A 27,526-nucleotide genomic window follows, 5' to 3' on the forward strand; every position below is an offset into this window, starting at 1 on the left:
TTTCCAAGATGGAACCTAATGGGAAGTCACCGGAAGCACCAAAAGGATTAAGGTAGGTCCCAGAAATGCTGTTTGTTCTCACCAGGGGGCTCTCACAGAAACAGTAAACACAGTCACGTGAGCTCTGCCATTTACATTCATTTAAACTGCTATTCTGATACTGCTGCTTGAGGTCCTTGCTAGAGTGTGCTGATGCCACGTTACATACACCCTTTCCCCTACAGAACTCTGAGCTGAATAAGCTTCTTTTCTCTATGAAATTACCTAGCCTCAGTTATTCCCTTCCACTGACGGACTCACACAGTGGGGTATGTTACAGTTTGAAACTCACGATTCCCAGTCGGTAGAGACGTTTGGGAAGATCATAAGGTCTAGTGAATGGAGATGGGTCATGGAGAGTTTCTTCCACACTGCCTCTGTTCTAATTCCCGGCATCCTGATCTGGGAAAAGCAACAGGTGCACTCATTCACAGCCTGAGCCACTCTCCCATACGTTCTTCTCAATGAAGAACAATGTCCTCCTGAAACCACAATTCAAAACAGGCCCTTTCTTCATTAACAACCTATTATGTCAGGAATTTTGTCACACAGAAGAGAAAAATAATGAATCTAAGTAAGAGGTACGTAGTCATGCTTGCTGCTCTGTCTTGTGATCCACAGTCCTGGACACACAATTCTTATATGTGATTTAGTATGAGTGGTTTATGCTATATTATGTTATTGAATAATTAGGGACATCACCACGTAAAAATACACAAATCCATCAGAACAACCCAATTAAGTAAGACTTATCCTGAGGAAATTGCATCAGTAAGTCTGGAGAATTTGCTCATAGCTCAATTCATACGAAATCAATTTGGACCTATTTTCATCTAACACCAAAGCACAAGGCCTTTTCCAGGATAGAACATGTAGCCCCAACAGGAGCATCTCCATGGTACCCAGGTGAGTTTTCTTCAAGAGTGATGGGCTTGTTGCAGAAATTCCCAATGGCTCCAGCTTACGGACACACAGAGATGGTAGCTCTAGCGGAAGCACCTGATAATTGCTGTCTGTGCCAAACAATCTACAAAGTCCCACAGTATCCTTGAACTCTAGACTACTCAAATGCGTGGGGTCCCTCGGTGGTCCAGAGTGTCCATGCAGTTCTCCCTGTGAGAGGACTCCTGGGGCACCTCTGTTCTGGACATCCCAGTCCCCCACCCAGAATCTTGCCGCAACATTCCTGAGGTCTTGAGAAGAATGTAAATACTGCATCCTACCTGCCTACCCAAGAAGCTTGCCCAATGTCAGCATTTCATCCATGCTTGGCAACTGAAGTTGTCAGTCCCAAGGCCAATGATGCTGTGTAGTGAAGGCTTTCCTATTGGTTCCACTTTTTCCCACTTGGCCATCTCTCACCTCCATCAACAACCCCTGTGATATAGGGGTTCAGCTTGACCTAAGGGTAAACTGAAGGAGACCCTTTCTGTTCTGGAAGTCAGTCACGTCTCGGTGGTTGGTACCTATCTTCTCTGTAAATTAATCTTGAGCTCCTAGCCCCATGTCCTCCTGATAAGGACCCTGTCTTCTTTTGGTCTAGGGCTTGAAGCCATGATCTAAATGTCAGTCCATAAATAAATTGCTACCCTTACTAGCTGGCTCCATCCACTTGACCTATGTTATAGTTTTGAATGACACCTGATGTCTCAAGGCCCATTTGTAGGACAGGTCCCTCTTTTAGACTCTTTAATACATTGGTTAGTTGCACACCCGCTGCCCTCCTCCTTCCATAGCATTTTGAATGGCTTTTCAAGCTACCTAACAGGGTACAATTCCCAGCATGTGGGTGTCTCTAAGCTCTGAGAGGTCAGAATTCCCAAGAGGGCATTCATAGCCAAGACCTCAAATTCTCCAAAAGCAAGAAATCAAGAGGTGCAGGAGAGACAAGTTAGAACCCTGCTCAACAATGAACTTAATATTTTCTTTCTATGACTGTCCCTTTTCCCCACCTTGGATCCAGGACACACTGTATCACCCGAAAGTAAACAAGAATACTTTTCCTGTAGAGGAAATATTAATGATACTAAAATCTAATCGCAGAATTACACACAAAAGATACCCTGTGAGGTAATGTGTTGAAATATCTGATTTTAAAATAAAATAATAAAATGGCAAGGAAATGACAAGAGAGACAGCTCTGAGTAGAGAAAAAAGATGCGTAGGTGCAAAGATAGTCAAACGGGTTACAGTAGCTTGCAGTTAAGTCGTCTTGAGACATCTCATTTCTCTGAGCTAGCTTCCTGGGCTATAAACTAAGACTGTAATGTATAGTAAGTATTAACTGAGGCATGCACACAGAATCAGTGTGTACATACAAGAAACATATGTCTAAGTATATGATGAAGCAGATGCTTAAAAGATGCTTGTTTGGGGAATAAAGAGGGAAAAGAAGAAGGAATAAAAAGTACATAGAAAACGAGAAAACACAACTTTTCCTAGAAAAAAATCTTCCATATACAGTCCATAGATCTTTGGTTCAGATAGACTGTCAGTCATGAGGACCCTGGGTTACACCTACACACGAATGAAGGAGCAAGAACATACCCATGACTGTTAAGCATAATTTGCTGTACAACCGACATGATCCCTGACCAATAGAGGGCACAAGGTCCCCAAAGGACACAGACCCTCAGAGCACTGCTCTCCACCTGAGAGAACAGCTCATGGGCCTAAGTCCAACCATGCTGCCTTTTAGCAAGCACGTTTCCAGGGCTATCCTCTCTGTTTTGCAGAGAGATGAATCCTCTTACTGAGTCTATACTGTCTAACAGGCGTTTCTGGTATTAAGAATTTTGACGCTGACTGCAAGTTCTCACTTTACAAACACACTCTTCCTCACTGCCTGGCACACTGCGGAAGGTATGCTTATATTAAATTCCTTTTAGCTCTGCATAATTTTTACTACTTAAGTAATTTTACTCTTATTTGGGGGTCCGTCTGTTAGCCCTGAAACTTACGTTATTAAAACCATGAAATGCATTGGATGAAAATATATTTCATTAATCAAAGTTTGTATGACATTAGTGGTTAATTAGCTCATAATTGAAATAAGGGGCTAAGTTTTTTTTCAGGCTAAAAAGGACCTCACATTTTAGAGACACAACTAAGCATATTCCAGAGTTTATAATTGCATGTAGTCCTCACATTCTAACACCATGTATAATTTCATTAGACTATTACCTTTAACTATAATGGGGCCCTGGATTTTAATGTCTGTAAGGGCCAAACATGTTTGTTTAGGTCCTTCTGGTTGTCTAGTTACCAACAATGTACTCTCTGAACATTATGTCCTGCTGTGTCAAAGCTTAAAATGCTGTATGCTCTCATACCTTTCTACAAGGCTGGGACCTTGTTCCAGACAAGGTGAAAGATGAAATTTCCTAGAGGCTTCCAGCATGCGCACAGGAGAAATGTCCCCTTGGTCCCTTGGACACAGTCACTAGTGTAACAGTTTGGGAGCTATGTCTGTATTACTGCGGACAAGCATTGAGATGAAGCCGGCACCCTGAAGTTGTTCAGGCAAAACTGGAAGTGCCTAGGATTTGGATTGGGGAGCCTTGTGGTCCAAATCGTGTAAACGGATGCTCAGTTTTTCAACTCGGATCAAGATGTCTTGTGGGGCAACTCTGCCCTAGACTCTATCATGGTGAAATCTTCCTAAGTGGCCTGGACTATGAGCTCTCCTTGCATCCTTCGCCTGTCTGCATCAGGTCTTGTGCGGGCTGCCCTGTGGTGTCTATGGTGTATTCCATGCCCTGAAGAATCAAAAGGGCAAATATCTGTGATCTCCACTTTTATCTGGAAAACTAAACCTCCAAAAACAGAGCTCAGTGGGATCCTTCAGAGGCATCCTTAGAGTCTTGCCCCGAAGGCACAGAGCCTGGCTCTCAGCTGACTGAACCTTGGTCCTGTTACCTGGTCTCTGCAGCAGAAGCACTGGCCTCCACGTGAAAGGTTACAGCTCTTCCTTAAAGCAGCTTGGTGTTTACATGTATGCTCCTCTGTGGATCCATGTGTGGGTGAAGTTACCTCAGCCACCAAGCTTCAGACTATGGTTGCCATGTGAGAATGTAGCACACTGTTGACCTTCCCCGTCTCAGCAATTCTTCCCAATCTGTAGAGAAATCAGATGGGATTTTCTAAAAGCACCTGGCGTCATCTAATTCCTTCAAACCACCCATCAAAAAAAAAAAAAACACAAAACAAGTTAAATTGGCTTATAATGTAAATGTAAGAGCTAGAACTAAAGAACTTCTAATAAGTTTCTGTATCAAGTGAGGCAAGAGTTTCTTAAACAGGACTCGAAAAACAAGCCATTAACAATAAATTGATGGCTTATCCTCCAAAATACAAAACCTTCCTTTTGATTCTTGAAACAGTGGGAGGGGGAGAAAGAATGAGAGAGAGAGAGAGAGAGAGAGAGAGAGAGAGAGAGAGAGAATAAGCAAAGCATGCATCCATATTAAAGAAACTCTAAAACTTAATAATATGAAAACAACCCAAAAGAAACATGATTTGAGCAGACACCTCACAAAATTATGGACAGACACAGCAAGTAAGCACATGAGAAAGTGCTTAACATACTAACTATGATAAGAATGCAAATTAAAATCCGGAAAGACATACCACTACACGCTAATATGGACGGCTACAACTGAGACGACTGATGAACACGTCTGGAGGAGGTGGAGTAACTGGGACAGTCATGATTTTTGGTGCAAATGCAAGTGGTATAGTTACTTTGAACATAATTTGGCAGCTTCTGATAATACATACCGCAGGACCTCTCTGCTTTGCCTCGCTGTTTACCCTAGGGAAACGAAAACTTGTGTTTCCACAAAAAGCCTCTCACGAAGAATTCTAGTAATTTTATTCATAATTGCCTAAAACTGAGACTGACCCACATTTCTCCTCACCAGCGAAGGGGTGAACAAATTCACACACACATCCATATGGTGGGATCCTGCTCTTCATTTAAAAGGAGCATGGTACAAAATTGGGAAACAACACAGGTGAACATCAAGTACATTGTACTGAGTTACTTTCTACACTATCGGTGCATCTCCCCCAGCAAAACCACAAGGTCACACAGCAGGTGGGTGGTTGCCTGATGTGGGGCCCAGGGGGTGGGGTAGGGTGGGTGTTGACTGCAAGGGTGGGGTATGAAGCAACCTTTCAGGGTCAATACTGTCCAGTGTCTTTACTGGTTACACAACTGTGTACCATTCTAAACTCAACAACACGTACTTAAAAAAAAAAAAAAAAAAAAAGAGTGAAGTTCCCAGTCAGCAAATTATTTCAATAGGTGAAATTCAAGGAATATTTTCCAGTGAGCCCTTGTTTTGCTTTGAAAAGTTCTTCTGATTCCAGCTATTTTTAAAAAGGAGAGTTTCTTAAGATGTCAGTAAACAGAATTAAATAGGTAGCCCAAAGAATGTCATACTATCCCAAGCCGGACCAGAAGACAGGAATTGGAGGCTCTATTTGGGTCTACCAAGCCCCACTCCATGGTCCTCACCTGGTGTCCTTTGTCCTGACTTCTATAAATACTCCAAGTTCATAATCCCAGGTGTAGCGTCTGATTGCTCAGCTCACCACTCTGTCCACTGACTAACCTACCTAGGAAATGGACTTCTTGGTCCTGATCTGTTGGGGATCAAAAAAGTCAGGATTGTTGGGGAAGTCATGATCTTCTAGTGTCCTTAGGTTATGTGCAAATGCCTAAACCTGATGAGTAAGGTACTCCTTACCCCTCCCGCCTCGACTCTTCTGACTCAACCTCACCACCCCATCCTCCAGCTGCAGCTCCTGTATCCTATGACCAAATGTAACTACTGGGAACTTCTCCCCAAAGGAGCCAAGATTTCTCCTGGCACAGTTCTGAGATACACGCTTCTCCCTGGGCCTAAAGACCATTTTAGTTTCCTTTTTGCCTCACCTTCCGAGTTTGAGATTCTAGGACTCTGTGGGGTCACTGCCACAGCTGCAGCCAGAAAAACTCTGAATGCCACCAGATCATTCTTCTGTAGAGTCTGGGGGAAGCTTTAACTCTGGCTTAAATGGTTCAGAGAGTTGACACATTTGGACTACTCATGTGCAAGTATACATGTTAGGTTAAAAATGCAGATCAAGCTGGGCCTTGAGACTCATGTCTGTAACCTCAGCGCCACAGACACTGAGGTAGGAGGATCCTGAAGCAGGAACGACCCACGAAGGTGATTGCTGTGCCACCTAGATGAATGTAGGAACCAGTAGTGTAAATATTCTCCTGGGGTCCTGGGGCAGCCACTATGTCAGAATTTGGGTCCCTATATTTTAAAACACTTTAGAAAAACAAGGGAAATTTTTTTTTAAATTTAGTTTGGGTTCATGGCTTCAAAGAATTCTATGCCTTATAGCAGGGAAGGGATGCAAGCTCCCCTTGTGGAGACCAGAAACAAAAGAAGAGGATGAAGTGAGAACCAGGTACACTACCTTTAAAGTTCTGTTTCAAGAGACCTACTTCTGAATCCATCCAGGTCCTACTTCCTGAGTGTCCAGCGCCTCCTGAATAGAGCTCCACTGCTGAAGATTAGTGCACAGTACAGGAGCCTAGAAGAAAAACAAGTCTGTAAATGGCATTTCATATACAAATCATAAGACACTGTGATTTCATTCTGACTGCAGATCACTCGCTGACCCACCAGGGTGTTCTGTTGGACTGTCCTCAGACTGGCTGGTCTCTGGTTTCCAGCTCTGCCTTCTAAGCTATGCCAGAATGCACCATGTGCAGTAGGGACGGAGCGGCATGACTAGCATCTGTCGGGATGCCATTTGCCCTCCACGCTTTCCCTCTGCCAAAGCTACTGGCAACATTTGAGACGATGCCTGGGGCTGAGAGATCACTCCGTTACTCCGTTCATTTACACTACAGAGACATTCATTTGTCTATTATTTTTCCAATGATTTCTTCCACTTAGTTCCCTCTTTGGGCCAGGGTACTCCCCCACCCCTTGCTGACAGAACACTAGCAAAAAGGTACATAGTTACCACTGACACTATTCCTACAATCAGCAAGGGAGACAGATGTTAATCAATTCATTACTAATTTAAAATTAGAGTCTATCAGATTCTCTACTTTCAGCTGAACGAGCCTCCTGAAGCTCATGTTTGGATGATGGAATTCCTCACTACTAGAGAATCCTGTTTCTTGTCTCGACACCCAAGTCTGCTTTATATAGCACCCCTCTGGGAAGTTTGTGAGCCACAAAGTCAGCCTGTCTTGCCCCAGGAGGCTGGGTTCTCCAGGCTCATTTGTATACGGCAAAGCCTTATAACATGTGTGTCTGTCACGGTTCTGTGAGGGAAAATGTGGGCAGGGGACATTGGGAGTCTGGAGATGAGAAAGGTACTAAGGTAGTCTGCCCACAGAATTGGCCAGGACGTCCCCTCTGGAGCTAACTGTAGCCCCAGTGCCACAGCAAGAATGGTAAGGCCGTAACCTTGGTTCAGAAAGGTGCTGTGTGCGTCCTGCCCGCTGAGGTCTACGGGGAACCAGGAAATGTGGGAATGAGGGCCTGTCCAGGCTTTGACACCGACAAGAAAATGCTTGATATTTATTGACATACCATTCGAGTGAGATGTAATGCCTGAAAACACAGATGTTTAGGAACAACGAAATTGAACTTTTTGCCTAGATCACTGCACTGCTCTTGTAAGGAAAAAGAAAGCTCTAACTTATCAGATAAACTGACAAAATTAGAATCTGCGCCTAAATTAACTAGATGTTTCTTATAAAATAAATCTGTGAATCTCAGAAAAGTATGGTGGTTACATAAGGCAACATCTCTATTCTTGGGAAGGCTACATCAACGTACAGAGGGCTGAAGGGTCCATGGTGTTTGGAACTTACCAACAAATCGATTCAGGAGAAAAAAAAGGATTGCGAAAGCATGTAAAATAAAAAAAACTTTCAAACATCTGTAAAAGTTCTATGACCTGCCAGGCTTTGTGTCTGGGGCAGTATGGATCACGTACGAGAGCCTGCTGGAAAACTGCAGTTTGAAGCAAATCAACTCGGGAGAAAGTTTAGCCCAGTTTCCTCTGCTTCGGTTTGCTTTTGAATCCTTTGTCTACAAAAGAGTTCTTGTGTTCCTTTCCCCAGAAATCCAAGATTTATTCACATCATTTTCTCTGGATGTTGTGGGTTTCTGAGTTTGGACCAATGGCCAGAAACAAGACTGAGTGTTCAGTTATAGGAAAGGGAAAACTTTTCATTGATTACATCAGTCTGGGGTCGGAAAAACCACTGTTAGAAGCAAGAGGTACAAAACGGTGCTCAAAAGGAGCGTTGGGACGACACACACAACTTTCAAATCCTTGCCCTGTGCTCACTCCCAGCGCCTCAACCTTCTGGAAGTTACTTCTTAGAGATTTAGTCTCTTTATTCTCTACAGTTGTTTCAGGAACAACCTCAGAGGCCAGGGTGAGGGAGAAGTAGGACTCATGAATGTTTCCCACCACGTGTCTTCTCAACGACGGTGATTTACGGTTGGAGCTGCTTTTACAACGCCAAGACCCAAGAAAAAGGTGTAATTATTGGTACCCTATCTGTACTAAGAAACCGACATAACCCAGATATTAAGAATTTTTTCGACGGGGCCGATTCCCATTAACCCCGTTGCCTTTTCAGCGGTCACTTTAGAAACCAGGTACGGCCCGTCTGGCCATTACTTTCACGAGGGCCCCCACTTCAGAGGTAAAGGACACGAGACTCGCTCGGCTGCCTCAAGAAAACAATGAAGGGCCTCTCAGGCTTCCCTCCTTCGGCTACTCACACGCAGCTGGCGAAACTGAGGCTGAGAAAGGTGAGGCTCGGACCCGACCCGCCGTGAGCAAGCCCGAGTTTCCATCTCCGGGACCGGGACTGCCCACGACGGTGTCGGGCGGCCTCAGCCCGGGAAGAATTGGAACTGTGCGGTTGGGGAGTACTTTCTGAGTTTCGAACAATTCGCTTACGAGTGGCCCTTCGGGACAGGTCCGGTCGCTCTTCCGCCGGCGCGGCCGCGCACCCGGGCGGTGGCGTGGCGCCGGGGGTCCCGCGGGCGGGGAACATGGTGGGCGCGCGCTGGCCCGGGCGGGAGCATCGCGCCACGCCAGCCCCGCGGCCGCTGGGCCCGCGCCCCCCGCGCCACGCCCTGCGCCCAGGCCGCGGCTCCTCCCGCGCTGGCGGCCGCCGAGCGGTCCGGGCGGCGGCGGGAGGAGGAGCAGGAAAAGCGGCCGGGGGAGGAGGCGGAGGCGGAGGCGGCGGCGGAGGCGGGGAGGGCGGGCGGGGCCCCGAGAGTTTAAAGCCCATCGAGGGGGTGGGGAGGCCGGGAGGCGGCAGGAAGGGAAGGGCGCTGCGGCTAGTGGCGGGCGGGATTCGCGTTCCGAGACCCACGGGAGCACGAACTTTCCGCGCACCCTCACGCGCACAGCGACCGGGACCGTCCAGTGTCCGTCTTTGCCTTCGGGTACCCCGTAGAGGAGCGTGCGGAGTGTGGCCGGCGGCCACGCGGAGGCGGCGAGGAGCAGCGCGGCAGGTAGGAGTTGGGCGGGGAGCGGCGGCAAGTTACTTTGTGGTCCGCGCCTCGCGGGGCCCGGCGGCCGGGCGGGTCCCCGCGCCGTCATTGTCTGCGCTCTGGCCGCCCGCGGCTCGGGACGCGGGGCCCCGCGAGGCGCGGCGGGCGGAAGGGCGTCGCCTCGGGGCTGGGGGCTGCGGCGCCCCAGGCCCGCGCGGCGGGCGGCGTGGGATGGCGGGACCGGACGGGACGGCGGGGTGCATGGTCCGGGCGCCCCCGCGGGGCGCTCCCCTGCGCTCCCGACCCTGGGGGGAGGTGCGGGGCCGGGGCAGCGCATTCTTGAACCATCTTGTCAGACGGCGGCGGCTCGGGGGCTGGGGCGGGGGCTGCGGTCAAGGCCGCGCTTCGGGGGCAGCCCGCTCCCGGGGCCACCGCCCTGGAGGGTGGGCGCCCAGGCGCCGCTGGAGCGGCGGGTGCTCCTGCTGCGCCCCGGGCCTCGCCGTGCGCGCCTGGCGGGCCGGGCAGCGGTGCCAGACACTCCCAAGTCCCAAGCGAGCGCGGCCCAGCCGCGGACCGACGATCTTGCCCTCCCCCCCACCCCCCACCCCTTTCTTTCTTTGGTTCTCGTAGTGGCCCTGCTACCCGTCGCTGGGGCCTAACACCAAGTTTTGAGGGCTCGCGAACTAGCAGCCCGCCAGCGGTGGAAACGTGATAAGAGCGGTACCGTTTGCAGAAGGAAATTTCTGATGCAACTCTCCGCCTTTGCTGATTGCCTCTCCAAACGCCTGCCTGGCGAGGGCCTGCAGCATGTGCGTTATGGAAATTAGGGTATTCTTTACTTTTTAAAATTGTATTCGCCTTTTCTTGGCATTGGAAGAAACCCCGCGAACTTCTTTTCGTTTGCTTTGACCGAAACTGGGTAAAGTAGGGGAGCCACAGGTGATTTTTACAAGGCCCTGGTTCTTTAGGATGTTTTTGAAAAACTCTTTTCTTGTAACTCTTTCATTCAAGAGATGCAAAGAAAAAGTCCCAAACAAGTAGCATTCGTGAGTAAATATGTGTTATTGCACAACTTTCTCTTTGCGGCTGTTTAAAAGGCCAGGCCCAGAAGACTTTGTTTCAGAAAATGCTGATTCAGCCATTTGGAGCCCCTGAGTTTCAGAAATGGTGCTCAATTTAACGTTTCGCTGTGCTTTACCAGAACTCCAGTCCTTAGCTCCCCAGTGGCACACGCTGGGGCTTACACTTTAGTGAGGTTCGTATTTTACAGAAGTGGACCTCAAGTTCTGGATTTCTGCAGCAGAGGGAATTGTGTAAGGCGATGGATGGAGAATCCTGAGAGTTTTTCTTTCTTTTTTTTCTTCTTTTTTTTTTCTTTTTCTTTTTCTTTTTTTTTTTTTTCTAAACCAAGAGCACTGCAATCAAATGTGCTCCCAGGAATGATTCTTGCCTACCGAATTTTTGTCTTAAAAATCAAAACTTTAGGATGACTGGAACATAACTTTTTTTTGAGTTTTACTGGGAACATTTAAAGGAGGGCTGCACGGGCCAGTCCGCACATTACAGGGAGGGAATTTGAGGACAGAGTTCCAGCCCAGCAGGCATTGCAGTAACTGAGACGCGGAGCCGCTGATACTTAGGTAGCATTTCGCACTTTACAGGGCACTTTCAAAAGCCCTGTTGCTTTTTAGCCACTTGGTCGGGTAAGCCCCCACGGTCCCCATTTTACAGGTCTGGAAACCAAGGCTCTGGAGGTTAACTGGTGTGCCTGAGGCCATACCAGCTAACAAAGGACAAAGCTCTTGGAGACCTCCTGAGCTTTTCCCGTCTGCAAAAGCACGTCCACTTCTGGAAGAGGGACACCCTGCCCGACACACAGCACAGCAAATGGAGGCCGGGGCCTAGTTTCTTAGTCCAGTTGCTTCCAGCCTTCCAAGATTAATGCCACGTAGGCCAAGCAATTATCACTGTTTATTTTTTTTTTACACTTGCACGCTCATTTATTTTGAGAAGAAACTTCAATGTTCATGAAATCATGAGTTTGATATGGTAACTGTGTTCATTATAATTAAAAAATTTAAAAAAAAATGTGTACCACTCAACTCACTTTTTGCACATTACTTGTGGCCTGTATTGCTTTTGAGGTTGGGTTGGGTTGGTCAAAGTGGATTTTGTTGGTGGACCAGGAAACCAGAAAGCAGGGCCGATTTTTGGTGGCTAATTGTCCAGGACTTTGTATGGTGGTTACTGCTATGGTTGGAAGCCAGAGCAGCTGTCCCTGACCAGTCAACCTCCACTGGGCAGCAAGAACAAAGTCAGAACCAAAGATCCAGTTCAAAACTTAGGACGTTGCTGAACCCGCTGGGCCAGCTTTGCAGAGTTTGGAAGCCAAACTTTGGTTGAACCAAGGCACCCATGTGCCTTTAGCTCATTTTAGAGCTGTACAAATTCTTGGTTGGCTTATCTTTAAAAAGAAAAAACTCGTATTTTATAATTTAGATAATTAAAATTTAGAGAATTGCTTAAAATTTTGTTCAATGTGTAAGAAAGCACAGGATAGCCAGGTGTATTTGCAACTATGTGCGTGCAGGGTGAGATTGGCCATCTATAAAGACTTAGCCCTAACTGCCGGAGATTTCAGCCCTGGCACCTTCATGGGAGGGAAGCCTGTATATAATCCAGTGTCTGTTTCTCAGTCCGTTAAAACAACATGGAGGGCAGGCAAAGCAGCTCAGTGGAGAGCCATGATGAGGCCTTGGCTTTAACTCCAGCGCCAAATCCTCCTCCCTGCAGAAATTCCCCTCACAAAAACCTACAGCAGTAATGGAGCTGTTTGGGAGGAAAAAATCTGACTTGCTTTTCATTTAGGTAGTTGTTCACATGTTCAAATTTAAATAAATCTTTTCCATTAGTGAAGCTGTTCTTGATTTTTTTGGGGGGGGTTTCTTTTCTTTCTTTTTTTTTTTTTTTTTGAGGGTTGGTAGTTTTTACCCATCGTTTTATTTTTCATTTGCCTGTAGAAGTTTATTTTTCTCCCCTTTTTCCGCTTTTGGGCTTCGAAGTTCATCGAAGTCACAGACGTTACAGTGTTCAGAAACTGAACTCCGCTTCAACAAAGACATCTGTTGTGCCTTTAGTTTCATCCAAAAGCCGTAGAAATTCTTAATTTTTAAAAAATTTTGTTATATAAAACCCTAGAGCCCAGATTTTAGACCTCGTTTTTTAATACAGGATTTAAAGCTAGGTGTCTCCCTGTAAGCACTGTTTTAATACAGGATTTAAAGCTAGGTGTCTCCCTGTAAGCACTGTTTTGGCTGCATCCCACAAAGTTTGATATTGCAGTCATTATTTTCTTGTAAAATCAAGTTCATAAATATGGGAGATTATGCGGGGGGGGGGATGAGACAGCCAAATTACCTGGTAGAGCTTGGCAAATAGGTGCTCTGGGATTTGGGGTGTATTCTTCAGGGTTTGTACACTAATGAAAAGGCAGATTGATAGCTTATTTATAAAAATGAAATGAAAATGGCATGATTGTCCTTTGAGATATCAACCACAGAAAGCTTTTTCTAGAGTTCTCAAAAAGCATCTCAGAGGTAGAAATGGGTGCCTCTGTTTTCTCCTTTGGAGGTGTACAATTAGGCAGCTTCCCTTTTGCTCCCTGTGTTAGAATATTCTTTATTTTTAGCCATTTACTTCTCATTAGATTTTGGAAAGACTTTTCCTTGATTGTTAAGATCCTAAATTAGAGGCGCTGGTTATTTGATCTGAGCCCTGCAAAACAGGACTTCTTGTTGCCCACATCTACTGGGGCAATAGAAGTTCATGCTTAGAGGAATTGCCTTTCTCGCTGTAGCACTTCTTTATGATTTGCTTGACCGGCAATTCCTTTGTGTCTCTTGGTTCCACAACTTGCTATTTTTGTGAGTCTGAACAAGTTAACATCATTTGCAGAGTGGAACTTTGTGGAATAGCTCAAACTCAAAAGGTACAAGCTCAGATGGCTGAAAGTTGGTATATAAAGGAGTCTCGGGTTTGCAGGCACAGGAAACCTGCAACATTTGTCTTCAGAGTCTAAAGATTTGCGTCTGGACTCCATAGAGGCTTTTAATCCCAGCCGGGACTGAAATGAGCACGTACACTTATCCTGGACATGCTGACCACGTCCCCTGGGGAGTGGCTGCAGCCCCATTCCAGGGCTGTGCTGGTGGGCAGCCCCACCCCTCACTGACTTCCTTGCAGGGTTTTGAGCCAAGTAATTAGGCCTGGGTAACTGCCATTAACAAGACGCTCCTAAAGCACATGGCACAGAAAGAGCTCTGTTGGTCCTTATCACCCTGCCATCATTGTCACCACAGCTAATGCTCAGTTGGAGGCCTGGGATTCTCGCTTGCTCTTCCAGAGCAGGTAGAGCTGCAAAGTAAATGACTCTTTGGCTGGTCCAGTGTGATCAGGTATGCTCTCTTTCTCTCTGCTGGCTCTGCCTAAGCCTCTGACAATAGGAAAGCCATGCTGGATACCTGCAGGCCTTTCCTCTCTTCCCTTCCTGCCCCTTGGGAGCCCATGAGGGACATGAAACAGGAAGGCTGAGAGGCGACTTGTCACAAACTGCCTTTACTTTTGTGATTTGTAGGGACTTTTGACTTTTTTTATCTTTTCTCTCCAAGTGCTGGGGATCAAACTCAGGGCCTTGTACGTGTTAAACATGTGCTCTATCATGGAGCGAGAACCCTAGAACTTACTTTAATATTTCCAAAGTACCATCCCTGGGCGTTCATGAGCAAGTTTCCAACCAAGGTGCTCCTCAGTATAAAAGTTGTTTTTTATATAATACTGGAGGACCACCCATAATCTAAAAATTAGAAATCACAAATCTGAAAGGTTTTGGGCAACAATTTAATACTGTAACAAATGAACATTCATTTCTACCCTGTGAAATTTATTTTAGGCATGGCATTATTAAAAGTGTTGTTTAAAATTATCTTCAGGCCATGTGTATACAGTATATAATAAAAAAAATTCATTTCATGTGTAGACTTGTGTCTCATCCCTAAGATATCTCATGGCTCCTCTGTGTATAAATATTCTAAAATCCAAAGCCAAATCAACAAATAAATAATCCCTTGCATACCAAATTTAAAACCTGTAGCAATACTTTTAGGATTCTCTGCTCCAGGAAACTTAGAATAACCAAAAGCTACTATGAGTGGAGCAACTGTTAAATTTAGATGTTTGCACAGTAGCCTCATGACTGAGGACAATGCCCAGCCCTGAATCTGGGGCCTGCTTAGAAGTACTGCTACCAAGGAGGTCTTTGTGTTGGGGTGTTGGGTGGGAGGTGGAGCCAGGTGAATGTGGAGCCTCGAGTGTCTCTGTGGGCTGGCTTCACCCAAAGCCTGTAGTGCCCATCTTTCCACTTTGGCGCCTCAGGGGCCAGCATAAGCTGTGGTGTGCTTTCCCCTGAGAGCCTGCAGGTTGCCAGTTTTAGGGAGCTGCTTGCTTTCTTTCAATGGAAATCGTGTGGCCCTTACAGAAATCATTCCAGGGTGTTCCTGGAGAGATGGGAACACTCTGCCCTGTGCTGTGCACCCCCTTATTGTGGTGGTTGAGCACAGGAGGAGGGAGGAGGTGATAAAAGCAATGCCTCTCTCCCTTGCTGGATCAGCCCAAGATAGCAGGTTGTGCCTGACTCTTCTCTAGCCTGCGGGGCTACAAGTGGACTCAGGCTGGGGATCTGTCACCTGGCGCCCTGGATTACTGTGTGGAGGGACACAGGCTCCATTCCTCCCTTATCAGATCAGTGAGGGTTTTTTTTTTTGTTTGTGTGTTTGTTTTTTATTTATCAGAATGATAGATAAGCTACTAGTCGTTTAAGCAAAGAGTTAAAGTATTATTCAAAGCTAGATTTAGCTGCAGCCCCCACGCTTCCCTTCACAAACAGGCTAAATAGTACAAAGAAATCTCTTGTCACCTTCCCCCCACCCCCTGCAGCTCAAGTTTGCAGTTTCCTTTGCTGTAGAAGGTGAGGATTTTACCTTGCTCTGTCCTGAGTACCTGGTTCCCTCACTGTTTCTTTTGGCCAGATGAAGAGTAGGCCGAGTGGGGACAATCCCTCAAGTGCCACTCACATGTCTGCCAATGTAGTCTACAGTGGAAACTTTGTTCTAGACTCATAGGACATTTTACTTTGTTGCTGCAGTTCATTTTGCCTAGGTGTTTTTTATGTCATTTTCACTTCCACTTTTCCCAGACATCACACATGGCAGGTTTCAGCTGCAATAGGTGAGCGCTCTTTTTTTTTTTTTCCAAACAATCTCATAGATACCTATGCCCATGCCTACTGTTACTGAAGGCTCCCTGCACATTGCACACAGCCAATCCTAAATCATTCTTAACATGGCTTTTGCTTTTCTTATAGATCTGGCACCTTTTTTTTTTTTAATTTCTTGGTTTATTAAATCTAGTGGAAGGCACTCTACATCAGTGTTTCTCAAACAGGATACATTGTATGTGTGAAATGTCCTTATTCTAGCCCTGTTTGTTGAATGAATTTCTCAATGTCAGTCAGTTTTCCCTCCAAGAGTTGAACCCAGCTACTACTGTTTTAGGGCAGCCAGAAGCTGAGAATGAAGCTCATTTGCTTCTTTTATTTTTTTTTTTTTCTTTAAATGAAAGAATACCAAAGTGTTTGTTTTGGGGGATGGTGGTGGTTTGGCTAAGTTCTTGTTGTGTCTGGTAACTTTAAGGGATTCTCTTTGTATTTGCTGGGTTTCTTTGGAGATGTAACCTGGTGAAATCTGCATACATCGAACAGGGTAAGTTGAGGACTCTTTCAAGCTGGAAGCAACTTTTTTTCAAGTCTTGGACAGTTGTATCAATTACCTTTATTTTCCAAGAGTGGTATTTATTTGGTTTTCTTAGCCTTCTGGACTTGATCTCTAGTGACTGAACCCAAGGTTTCATTCATGAGAGGTAAGTACTCTCTTATTAATTCCTTATCTGTTGTGTGACTTTAGGTTTGGGATGATATCCTTAATTTTAGCTTTAACTTTTCTATTAGGTTTTGTTTGTATTTTCATTTTTAACTTTGAAGGACCTCTTAATTTTTTCTTTTATTTGTTGTATTGGGAATTGAATTAAGGACTTAGATATGCTGGACAATGGCTATATCCCCAGCCCTCTCTGATTATGTTTTTGCAGTAGGTTTTAGTTTCACGTGTACTTGAAGACAGGGAATACGGCTTTTCTATATGATCTACCATGATGGCCCCTCTCCCCAGCATCTGCCATGGTACTACAATCCCACAGCAGAGTAATAGATTTGTTTTAGGTGGCTCACCTGTGTTGATACCTTGGTACCCAGAGCTAGCAAATGTTCTTTTAAAAATAGCATAGTATTCTAGTGCCATTGTGTATTATTTTGTTATCTCATTCAGAAATAAAACTTCTTTTCTGCATAGTTTCTTCTAATTTAAATCTTTATATGGTTTTATTTGACTTTGTATCTGACTTTTCATGTGAAGTAGTGTGAGCCTGGAGAGATGGGTAAGAAGCAGGGGGCCTAGTGAGCCACCGTGAACCCGAGGGGAGCTGAGATCAGCAGTATGGTGCTGACTTGGACTGACGATGAATCTGGGAAAGCTGGGGTGCAAGGTTGTCTCTCTCATTGGTACCTCTTGCTGTTGGTCGACTATTGCTCCATTGACGCGTCTAGGGACTGAGTGGACAGGGCAGTGGCTCTCACTCATGCTGCAGTGTACCAAGGTAGCGGAGGAAGAAGTTCTGGAGCAGCAATGGTTAGGTACAATGGTGGACAGGTCCCAGGGAGGCTGAGGCCCATAGCTCACTCCTGGGACACTGGAGTGACTTCTGTTCCTGCCATAGGATCCCCTTTCCCATTTTAAAGGCATTGTATGGACCTCTTCGGCCCTTTCTGTTCTTCCACTTGAGAAGCATGTGGCTGTGAAGCCTGTGGAACCCAGTATGAATGGTGGCTTTAGTTGAGCTAAGTATGTGAGGCATCACTGATGCCCATGTCTTCAGAATTCTCCATAGCTCTCTAGGGAATGGTTCTTGGGATCTTTCGCTGGGCTCATTCATTGTTTCTAGTCTAGGAGCAAAGGCTTGTCTAAGTCTGCTGACTCCTTCCAATGATTTGCCCCCCTCCTTCTGGTAGTCTATTGAGGAGGAGGCTGAGAGGTCTCACTTCCTTTAGTTGGCCAGCGCTTCTTGCTTTGGAATCTGCCCTTCCTCTGTCTGCAGAAGTAATGGTGCTAACTTCTGAGACTTTTTTTTTTCAATTTTGCTGAGTATGTCACATTTAATCTCTTTTCCAGTTAGATTTCTGCTCTGAGGCATTTGATAAGTCAGTTCCCTCTTATCCACTAACTTTGATATCATAGCTGAGCATAAACAGGTTTCCAGTAGGTTAGAAGGCACAGGCCTGGCTTCTCTGGATTCCCCCTCATTCATCATTGGGCCATTTCCCCTTTGTTTTTTTTTTTTTTTTTTTCTTGATCGAGGAGAGTGAGACTCGTTCTTTGTCCTAAGCCACCTATGTGAGTTGACTGTCCAGAGTGAACATAATCCTGAAACCCAGATTTTCCCTCTCTAGGCATGAGCTGAAGTGTGTTTTCTGATCTCTACAATCACAAGGTTGACTACTGTTATCTTGTGCCTAAATGGTGTTTGCTTTGCTCAGCACCTCCACTAAAGAAGTACCTAGTCAAAATTAAATTTTCAGGCCATAGCCAGTGTGAAATAGCACACTTTCTAGAGCTGGCCAGCCTGAAGGGCTTGTTGTCTTTGATTTGGGCTTAGCACTGCTGGTGGCCACTCCTAGAACTGCCTCAAACCTGCTTTTGTTTGATTGGCTTTACAGTAAAAGAATTCTATAGCGCAACTACCTTGAAGTCTGTGCTCCCTAGAGAGCATCTTTAGTCCTTCGCCATTGTGTCCCATCCCCCCCTCCCCCCCCCCCCCCCCCCCCGCTCCCGCTCTTTTAGGGACCTGAGCTGATCTCCAAGGCTGCTTACCTCGGTGCACCTTTTCTGTCTTGCCTCAGAGAGTGGCTAGATGGGGTTCTCAAAGATTCTTGCTCCCTTTGCAGATGTAGACCATTCAAATCTGTTGAATGCCCCTGTTTTTATTGGCATCTACAATTTCTGTCTGTTCTCTGTTAGAGGGGAGTGTAAAATCTGCTTCCTAGGTCTGTTACTGTGATAAGATTCACAATCTCTCCCAACCTTCTCTTTTGCTTTCTTATTGTGAACCTGAGTGTGTGTGTATTGTGTTGTGTATTTGGTGCTTTATATTTGTGGGTTCTGTGTCCACAATTTGAGTTAACACTGAGTCAAAAATATTCGGAAAAATTGCTAGTCTGTTGAACATGCTCAGACTTTTTTCATGTCATTGTGTTTAAATATACTATATATTTAATATACTATAGCTACTATTTATAGGTATTTATATTGTGTCAGACAATATAAACCTAGGGATGATTTAGAGTACATGGGAGAAGATGTTCATAGGCTATATCTAAAAAATTATTTTATAGAGGTGACTTGAGCATCTGTGGATACCTGTAGGGTTCTAGAACCAGCTTCCTGAGGCTATGCATGTGTGTGTGTAAAACTATAAGTATTTCCTAACCTTACTGTTGCTTCCTTTGTTGCAGCTGTGTGTGCATATCTCTGTGTGTGTGTGTGTGTGTGTGTGTGAGAGAGAGAGAGAGAGAGAGAGAGAGAGAGAGAGAGAGAGAGATTAGTACATAGCAGATGCTTGCTACAGAATATCTTCTTTGCTAACTCTTTATACACACTTTCTCACCGAGCTATAATAATGGTGTGTTTGTTGTTTCCAGAAGGAGCCTCTCCCTTTCTGGTATTCTTGCTTTGACATTTTGAGGAAGGATTTGAGATGAAAATGATTCTGTATATTGAGGTTGACTGGCTATAGTCAGTCAGAATTCCCCTCCTTTGCAGGTCAGGAAAATGGTGTTGCTGGTGGCTTTGCTGACCTCTGGTGGGCTCACCATCATTTCTGAGCTCTGTATGTGGTTTAACCGGTGGACATGGTGATCTTTTGGCGTCATGAGATCTGTGGGCGGCGTTCCTGTTCTTGCCCATCACAGGGAAGAGGAGATGTGGGGGAGGGGAGGATGAGAAGCTGGGAGCAAGAGGTTCTTCAGGGTTGCCATGAGAACCAGGGATCCGGGGATTGGGCAGCAGAGGGCCCCCGCTGGGCCTCGGGGCGTGGCTGAGTCACATGGGTTTGGTCCTGGGGTTCCCGTAGTGCGCAAGGACCAGCCGCGTCCCTCGTCCTCACGGTCGTCAGGGGTGCTCAGACAGTCCCCTGGAAGCTGAGGAGAGCGGTAGAGGACCAGGGACCAGCGCGGCTGAACAAGCCTTCCAGCACCTGTGCAAAGATGGGGGTGGGTCCAGGCGGGCATGTTCGGGGGCGGGGAGGTACGGCACCCTTGCCGGGTTGGCCTCCTGGGAGGTTACGTTGCTTGGCTTAGCGTGTTGGCCCGTGTCGGCGCGTGTCTGTGTGTGTCTGTGCGTGTGGGCGCGTGTCAGCCGTGTTGGCGCGTGCCGGCTCCTGTCGGCGCGTGCCGGCTCCTGTCGGCGCGTGCCGGCGCGTGTCGGCGCGTGCCGGTTTGTGTCGGCGCGTGCCGGCGCGTGTTGGCTCGTGCCGGCTTGTGTCGGCGCGTGCTGGCACCCTGCCGGCCGCGATCATTCTTATCTGAGCTTGCCGGCTCTTCCTGTTGGTTTACACAGGAGCTTATCGGCTGTGTTGGTTTGTGTTAGCGCCTGTCGGCTTGTGTTGGCGCGTGTAGCTCGTGTGTCGGCACGCGTGTTGCCGCGTATCGGCGCGGCAAGCGCGTGTTGCCGCTTGTCGGCGCGTGCCTGGCCGGCCTCTGCGCTTCTCAAGCCCCGGAGTCCTCCTCCTGCGCTGTAGGTCCTTAGCTGGGGCGGAGCCGTGGCGAACCCGAGCGAGCCGCGCGGCCGAGCGCTGTCCATGTGGAGCGCTGTCCACGCGCTGGGCACTGCCGGGTTCGCGAGCTGTCCGCCGGCCGGTAGCGCGCACGCAGCGACCCCGTGTGGTGAAGGCTGTGCTAGCCGGCCGGCTCTCCAGGTACGCAGGTAGGCTCCGTCATCCGCAACATTCCGGGATCTGGGGGTACAAGGAGACAAGCTGAAGTCACGGTGGTCGTTTGGAAAGGGTTCGCCTCCCGAGATCTGCAAAGGTCTGAGTGGTGAGCAGCTCCGGCGAGCTTGCGAGCACGAATGACCGCGGGCTCGGCGCGCTGTTGCGCTGCTAGCTGCTGGCTCGCTTGCCGGCTCGCTTGCCGGCTCGCCTACGGTCCGGGATCGCGCGAGCTTGGGTAGACCATAGCTGTAGGATAGTCTTATGTAACCATTTTTAATCTCGATTTTTTAAAGTATTATGTAACAAGTAGTAACTGTACCCACGTAAACCTGTGACTGGAACGTGGAGACGTAGCATCTGCTCGCAGCCAAGTGGTGGGCAGTGGTTGTACCAACCAGCTTGGTCTGTGAGCAGACACGAGCATCTGGGGTGACTGGACCTTTTTTCTCTGTTAAAAATAGGATCTAAGATCAGCCTGGTCCTCTTTTAAACCACGGTGGAGAGTAGTCTAGTATAGTATAGGAGCTTGGGATAAATACACATTCTCACTGTGTATCTTTATTCGTAAAACCTCATATTTCACTGAAAGAAAATAGCAATTAGTTAAAATTGAGTGATAGAGATTTTGTCGTCGGTTTTATGTTTTTAATTGAATTCAGCAAATTGTCCACATGACCGTAGCAGCTCTCCGTTACTCCTTGACGTAGATCTTCAGACAGATCACCTGTTTACATTTTGACTGCCCTTCTCATCAGCTGCCATTTTTCTGTTGATGGTGGGAGCTGCTGCCAGTGTATTGATAAGAGAACTGGACGGAACATTCACTCAGGCAGCTACTGGCTGGGGACATTGCTGTCTATATTAGCAAATAGTTTCATTCCTGGACCAGTGGGTAAAAAGTGAGTGTTTTTCATTTTCGTTCTGTCTGAATCTGGAACGCAGTGAATGACTGCAGGGATTTTGACCTGTTGGTAGCCAGGGTGCTCGGACTCGGCCTTTATTTCTTGCATGTTCCTGGTTTTTTTGTTTGTTTGTTTGTTTGTTTGTTTGTTTTTCTTCTTTCTCTCTCTCTCTCTCTCTCTCTCTCTCTCTCTCTCTCTCTCTCTCTCAGCAGTGTTGGCTGGGCTGGGATTTGTTTGGTTGGTTGATTTTAGTAATGGCCCTATGCCATTCCCTTTTATCCCAGACCCTCTGTTTTTTTAGCAAATGGGGTGAGGATGGGGGTGATGGTAGGCTGGGGGGATGGGATTATTGGGATTTTTCCTTTACATCAGGTAAGTGACACTTCCCATTTCGGGTTCCACACAACTATGCGCTTAATTGTGGGGTAGGTGTGGGGTCCCTGTGTGGACCTAGGGCTGAATTCCTGTTGCGCTTCTCACCCCTCCCTTTATCTGGACTAGAAAACGGAATGATAGATCCTGCCTGGCAGTGTTGAGAATCGTGCACTAACGGTTGGAAGAAGGTGGCAGATGGAGTTAATGGCAATTTCACTACCAGTTTGAAGGGGTGGGAGAAGTGCCAGATTGGTAGAATTAAAATGTGAGTTATTTTTGCTTCTAAACCCTCTCTTAAGGATTTCCATCCCCAGCCACTCTTCTCGCATCATGTAATTACCACCCAGAACTGGGCTTCTAAAATTTCAGAGAACAGTGCATCTTTTGAATTTTAGAATTAGGTGACATTTAGGCGACAGTCTGAATTTCACTGACTTTCAACCCTTGTGGTCCCACAAAAACCAGACAGTTTCATACTGGTGACTTAGAAAGAATGTCTTAGGAAGCTTTCTTGGACTAGCACAGTCACACACACACACACACACACACACACACACACACACACTTGAGAGACTGAGGTCTAATGATGCCCAAGGTGACAGGATAGGGGGAGGCCCAGGGTATGGCATTGGAGCGCATATCTTCAGACACATCTTGGTTCCTGCTGGATCTGAGAACAGAATCCACCATCACTGTGAGACCCATTGGAAATTCTTTCAAAACTGTTTTTAAATTTATGCATTTTATTTATGGGGGTGGGGCACTCGTGCACAGACCATGTGTGGTGGTCACAGGACAATGTTAAGTCCTCTTCTTTTGCTGTGTGGGACCTGGGGATTGAACTCGGGTTACTGTGCTTTGAATGCAAGTGCCTTTATTTGATGAATCATCTCACCAGCCCCCATGATTGGTTCTCAATGAACGTGAAGCTGGAGGAGAGATGCTGCGTCTGAGCCTTGTAACCACGTGGGGTTTGGGGTACTAGGGCAAAAGGTTGGCAACCTTCATCTGGTGGAGTTACTGCCTAACTAGAGGGACAACAGCAAAATGAGGGGTGGTGTGGAAGCAGTCGGAGCCCTTTGGACTCTGGGAGGTCTGGGAGAGTGTGTCATAAGAGGCCTTTGTATGAGCCATCTTGTTCTCTATTTCATCATATTTAAAAAAAGGAGTTGGCCTAGGCCCCAGGATTCCAGCTTCAACCAGTGCAGGGCACTGAAAGGCAAATCTGACAGTTGGTGCGGTCACTCATCGCGTCCAAATTTGTTTTGATAGTCTGTTTGTTTGTAATCCATAGAATGCACGACAGAGGGTCCAGGACATGAGAGTTGGGCTCAATTTTTTTAATTTAATTTTTTTTGAGAATTTCATAAGTGAGTATTGTGTTTATCATTCCTAACCCAGACTTAAAATGTTTTCAACTTTATGGTGTAATCTATGCATTCAGTAGAAAGTCTGCCTTGAATTTTGATTGTTTCCTGGGTTAGTGATGTGCTGTATGTAATATTCTCTCATACTTCTGGACTGAGGCAACAAGCATGGCTCCTAGTCAGCTGTGAGAAAATGAAGCTAACATCCCATAGTGTACTGAACTGCAGTGATGCTCTGTAGGTGGGTGTGTTAAGTGCTGTTCAAGTACAGTATTTTTAAGCTTTCAAGCTGCTATATGTTAAGAATTGTGTATGCAGTTGGCATCGACCCATTGACCCAATATTTTGCCTTATTCCTGAAGCCATCAGTTCCTGAACCCTTCCTATGGAGGTTTGAATTTTTTTTTTTTTTTTTTTTTTTTTTTTTTTTTTTTTGGTTTTTCGAGACAGGGTTTCTCTGTGGTTTTGGAGCCTGTCCTGGAACTAGCTCTTGTAGACCAGGCTGGTCTCGAACTCACAGAGATTCACCTGCCTCTGCCTCCCGAGTGCTGGGATTAAAGGCGTGCGCCACCACCGCCCGGCCTTGAATTTTTTTTTCAATAGCATATTCTCCTTCCTTGTTTCCAGCTAAATAGACTTTGTTCCCCTTGAGGTGGGTGGGAGTTAAATAGTAAGAAAAGGAGGAGTTTGCATAGGGAAGTAGCTGATTGACATTTGGGGGGTCCGCCTTCCTGCTTCTTTGAGCTGGGACTTGTTTAGGAATATTCCTAGTCTGTGAAAAGCTGCCTGCGGGCATCAGGCAGTACCAGGGGTGAAGTCAGGATGCTTCAGGCCGAAACCTGATATCAGAGAGGAAAGAAAATCCTGATGGTATAAATGGGACTTTAAGTCACCTACACATGATTTCTCTCCATTTTGGTGCTAGGCCAGGAGCTGTTTGTGTTCGCTAGCCATGGCCGTGATGGCTGATAGAAGCTCAAGCGGTGGGTTAGCACGTAAGTGGGGTGAGAACTGAAAGGAGTGCCTTGATGGCTTTTGACAGGACCCTCTCCTGTCACATTCAACAGATGCTTGAGGAATCAGTCTGTTCTCCCCAACCTAGGTTGAAAGCAATGGCTACAATTTGGCTCCTGTGTTTGAGCACATGGTCCCCCACTGATGCCATTGCATTGGGAGATTGTGGGGCCTTCAGGAAACAGAAGAAGTAGGTTATGGCTTAGTGTGTAGACCTGGTTCCCACTGCAGTTTTCTCTACTTCTTGCTGTAATGTAACCAGCTGCCTCGCCCTCTTGCAGCACAGTGCTGTTCTTCCACTGTGCCTTCCCTGCAGTGATGGACAGAACCCTCACAAGCCATAAGCCAAGAATAAACCCTTCCTCTTGGGAGTTGCTGTGGCCGACATTTTGTCACAGCAGCTATCACAAATGTAAGAGAAAAGAAAGTGATGGAATCATGAAGTCAAAGTGAAGCGGTAAGAAAAGAGTCCAGGGACAGTCAGGGTGACTCACCAGGAAAGCAGAGCAGCCCAGGAGTCCCTCTCATCCATAGGAGTGCACCCCAGGGTCCCCAGAGGAAGCGAGTTAATCACTTTCTATCACACTTTGCAAATACTTGGGGGAAATCAGGGGAAAAAAAGCCTCATTTTAGCTCATGGATTCAGAGGTTGCTTGTCTCCATTTTGGGCCTGTGCCAACATAGTACACCATGATGAGGGGAATGTGTTCCAGAGCAAAGTGTTCACACTGTGAACATTTCAGAGCCCCTTCATAGGCTAAAATCTCCCTCTAACCCCCCCCCCACATCTTAAAGGATGCAGCCATCTTTTGTAGCTCCAAGGTAAAGATCTTTTAACATGTGGGTTTTTTTTTTTTTGAAAGACATTTAGAACTAAACTATGGCAGCACTATTCATATCTATGGTAGAATTTTATTTGTAAATTAGGCACAGTTTACTTATTTCTGGAATTTTACATTTAATGTCAGATCTTGGTTGACCACAAGTAACTGAAACCACAGAAATTAAAGCTATGAGAAAGGAGGGAGGCTCGCTATTAATATTTATTTATTGTCTTAAAGGGAGCTCGCAGGTTTCAGTTCTGACGAGTTAAATGTTAATACTGTTAACTGTTAATATTTAACACTGTTTCGCTGTTTGAAAGTAGTACTCCTTAAGGTTGGCATGCATAAGTCTCTCGGAGCCCTGCTAAAATCTGCAGTAGGTGTGGTGTGGGGCCCAGGTCTGATTTTCTGACCGGTGTTGCTTGACACCTATGCATTTGCGAAGTGACCAACCAGGCTTTGTGCAATAAGGCCTTAGGGTGGTTCCTCCCGTGCTTTTTTTCTCTAGAAATTTTCTGTTAAGGGTACTTCAGTCGTTAAGAACTATCATTAATAGTGCTATTAACCTTGGAATATTTGCCAAAATTTTGCTGTGACTAGTCCAATATTGTCATAAGTAACACTCTTACATGTGCTCAATTATAAATCAGTTTTTCAGTTATAAATATTTGGAGTGTCCTGCTGGACACTTGCATTCCTGTAGATTTTGTGAAGTAGCTCTTCCTTCATTTGGAACAGTGCAATTCTTGGAATCTTTTGAATCTTGAATGGCTTAGGAAACTAGTTGCCTTTGTCTTCCTTGCCATGTTTGGGTGTATTGAACGCAGGTCTTGGGCTCGTTACCCAAGCACGTTATCACTGAGTAGCTCGCTTTACACTTGTATGCTTAACACCTTGCTTCTCCAGGGGCCCATGCCTTCACCTCTTAGAAACAGGTAAGGACCAGAAAGGGCCTTTCACAGTGTCAACCACGACAACAAAGATGTCCTAGTGAAGCTGCAGACTGCGCTCTTTCCCTGTCTTCTGTGATGAGGTTTGCTGTGTCCTGAAAGGTAGGTAGGTCTAAAATGTCTCATTGTTAACCATCTTAGGGAAAATGACATAAAATTAGCTTTCATCTTACTTGTGCATGTGACCCTACATTCTATATTTATTGATCCACTCCACCCCTTTTTAGTGCTACCTTTAAAAAATTCTCACACCAAAATACCTGCCTGGATAATAAAAGCCCTACTGAATTCTTGTATTCATGCCTATTCAAGTTGCTCAATGGATGTAATAATAGAGCCCATTGGACTTTGGGCCCCATTCCTTGTCACCTTTTTATCAAGAATCATCCTGGTCACGTTGAGATATTGGGCAACTTAGTGCTTTCCTGAAGGTTCATGGCCCAGGAAGCTTAGAAACAGTGGGCTAATACAGGTTCTTTGTGGCTGTGCTTTCCAGAAAATTCACTGTGCTACAAAGTACTGTGATACTCTGAGGGGAGGAGCGATTACACTGGCTTGAAGTTGTGGGACATAGAACTCCCTGTTTTGCCTATTACTTCATGACAGTAGCCTTTTGTAGTGTTCTCTTCCCTTCATTTTTACACAGTCACACTTACTGAGGTATAATTTACACACCATGAAATTTACCCATTCAAAGTATTCAACTTAATTGCAATTAGTATTTTTGTAGATAAGTGCACCACAGTGGTCCAAATGTATGCCCCAAAATTCTTGGGTTGCAACTTACTTACTAATGCAATAGCACTAAAAATCGCAGCTCTTGGGAGATAGGGAACATCATGAGGTCAGAGACCTTCTGAATGGGATTTGGACTTCAGTAAGAAGGATTGAGTGAGTAGATCTGCTCTCAACTGCTCTTAGTGCATGTAGAGATGTTTGTCCCTATGGATGGCAGAGCAGTCAGCTGCCATCTTGAAAGCCAGGAGCAGTGAAGACAGCAGAACTACTGGTGCCTTGATGTTATATTTTTTCCAACCACTAGATTGTGACATTTCTATCCAGATTTGGAAATGTTTGACCATTTAGTAGCTTTGTGATTAGCATTTAGGAATTGCCAGACTTTCCTCAGTGGCCAAACCATTTTACATTGTTACCAGCAATATATTAGAGTCTCCCCCTTTCCACTTTCACCATGCTGATACTAAGCTCATCTTAGTATATGAAGTGGTGTCTTACTGATGTTTAAAGTTGTTGTTGAATTTCAGGTTCTCACAGACACTGAAGATCAGTCACCGTAGATGTATTTTTCTTATGAGTTTTATCTGGATAAATGTCCTATAATGAACATTGTTTTTCCTTTAT

At 46.0% G+C, this 27,526-nt stretch overlaps 1 protein-coding gene across 6 annotated transcripts in view; it reads left to right on the forward strand.

Moving 5' to 3' along the window:
* The first annotated feature begins 9,406 nt into the window (after positions 1-9,406).
* Grb10 (growth factor receptor bound protein 10) overlaps positions 9,407-27,526 on the forward strand; it is a 121,078-nt gene continuing 102,958 nt past the window's right edge. For 4 of the 6 annotated variants that reach the window (XM_057771514.1, XM_057771516.1, XM_057771517.1 and 1 more), the window contains exon 1: positions 19,939-20,013. In XM_057771514.1, the coding sequence (XP_057627497.1) occupies positions 20,008-20,013 (6 nt within the window). In that variant the 5' untranslated portion in view covers positions 19,939-20,007. Of the gene's footprint in view, positions 9,603-19,938; positions 20,014-20,666; positions 20,726-27,526 lie in introns of those variants that run through there. The other 2 variants (XM_057771519.1, XM_057771520.1) reach the window with 2 other exon arrangements.

This window comes from Chionomys nivalis, chromosome 6 (genome assembly GCF_950005125.1).
Source record: "Chionomys nivalis chromosome 6, mChiNiv1.1, whole genome shotgun sequence".
In the NCBI taxonomy this organism is placed as follows: domain Eukaryota; kingdom Metazoa; phylum Chordata; class Mammalia; order Rodentia; family Cricetidae; genus Chionomys; species Chionomys nivalis.